Source organism: Geospiza fortis, unplaced genomic scaffold (genome assembly GCF_000277835.1).
Source record: "Geospiza fortis unplaced genomic scaffold, GeoFor_1.0 scaffold375, whole genome shotgun sequence".
NCBI classification, from domain to species: Eukaryota; Metazoa; Chordata; class Aves; order Passeriformes; family Thraupidae; genus Geospiza; species Geospiza fortis.
Genome location: NW_005054641.1, coordinates 134,720 through 135,532, shown reverse-complemented (window position 1 = coordinate 135,532; position 813 = coordinate 134,720). Strand labels below are relative to the sequence as shown.

The 813-nt window shown below is 54.4% G+C and overlaps 1 protein-coding gene across 1 annotated transcript in view; it reads left to right on the top strand.

Annotated features, from left to right (window-relative positions):
* Positions 1–245: 245 nt before the first annotated feature.
* Positions 246–813, top strand: part of INTS3 (integrator complex subunit 3) — a gene marked incomplete at its 5' end in the record, with an annotated part of 27,792 nt that continues 27,224 nt past the window's right edge. The window contains one exon of the mRNA XM_031064832.1: positions 246–341. Coding sequence (XP_030920692.1) covers positions 246–341 — 96 coding nt within the window. The remainder of the gene's footprint in view (positions 342–813) is intronic.

Below are 813 nucleotides of genomic sequence, written 5' to 3'. Positions count from 1 at the left end.
CTGCTGGAAAATGGGGATTCATCATGGGAATTGGGATTTACTAATGGAAAATTGGGATATGTCCTGGAAAATGGGGATTTGTCCTGGGAAAATTGGGAATTTATCCTGGAAAATGGGAATTTTCCTCATGGGAAATGGGAATTGCTGCTGGAAACTGGGATTTGGGAGCAGGGAACTGGGAATTCACCTGGGATTTTGGGAATTCACCTGGGATTTTGGGAATTCACCTGGGATTTTGGGCATTTTCTCGCTCCCAGATCTGCAAAGGGACGCCCCAGCACGAGGAGATCTGCCTGGGGCTCTTCACCCTGGTCCTGACAGAGCCAGCCCAGGCCCAGAAGGTGAGGAGGGGGGGAAAAATGCAAAAATCTGGGAATTTTTGGGGAATGATTTGTGGGAATTTCCCCGGCTGGAATTCCCTGGAACGTTCCAGAATCCCTGTGGGGCAAGAAAAAACCCCACGGAGCTGGGGCTCCTGCCCATGCCTGGAATTCATTGGGGTTGGCCGTGGGACCCCAAAACTGCTCAGAGACCCCTCCAGGAACCCCAAAATCTGCCCCAAAACTTGGCATAGAGACCCCAAATCTGCCCCAGGGACCCCAAAGCTGCCCCAGGACCCCCAAACCTTCCCAGGGACCCCAAAATTTGCCCCAGGAACCCCAAAACTGCTCAGAGACCCCTCCAGGAACCCCAAATCTGCCCCAGGGACCCCAAAGCTGCCCCAGGAACCCCCAGACCTTCCCAGGAACCCCAAAACTGCTCAGAGACCCCTCCACAACCCCAAAATCTGCCCCAGGACCCCCAAATCTGCCC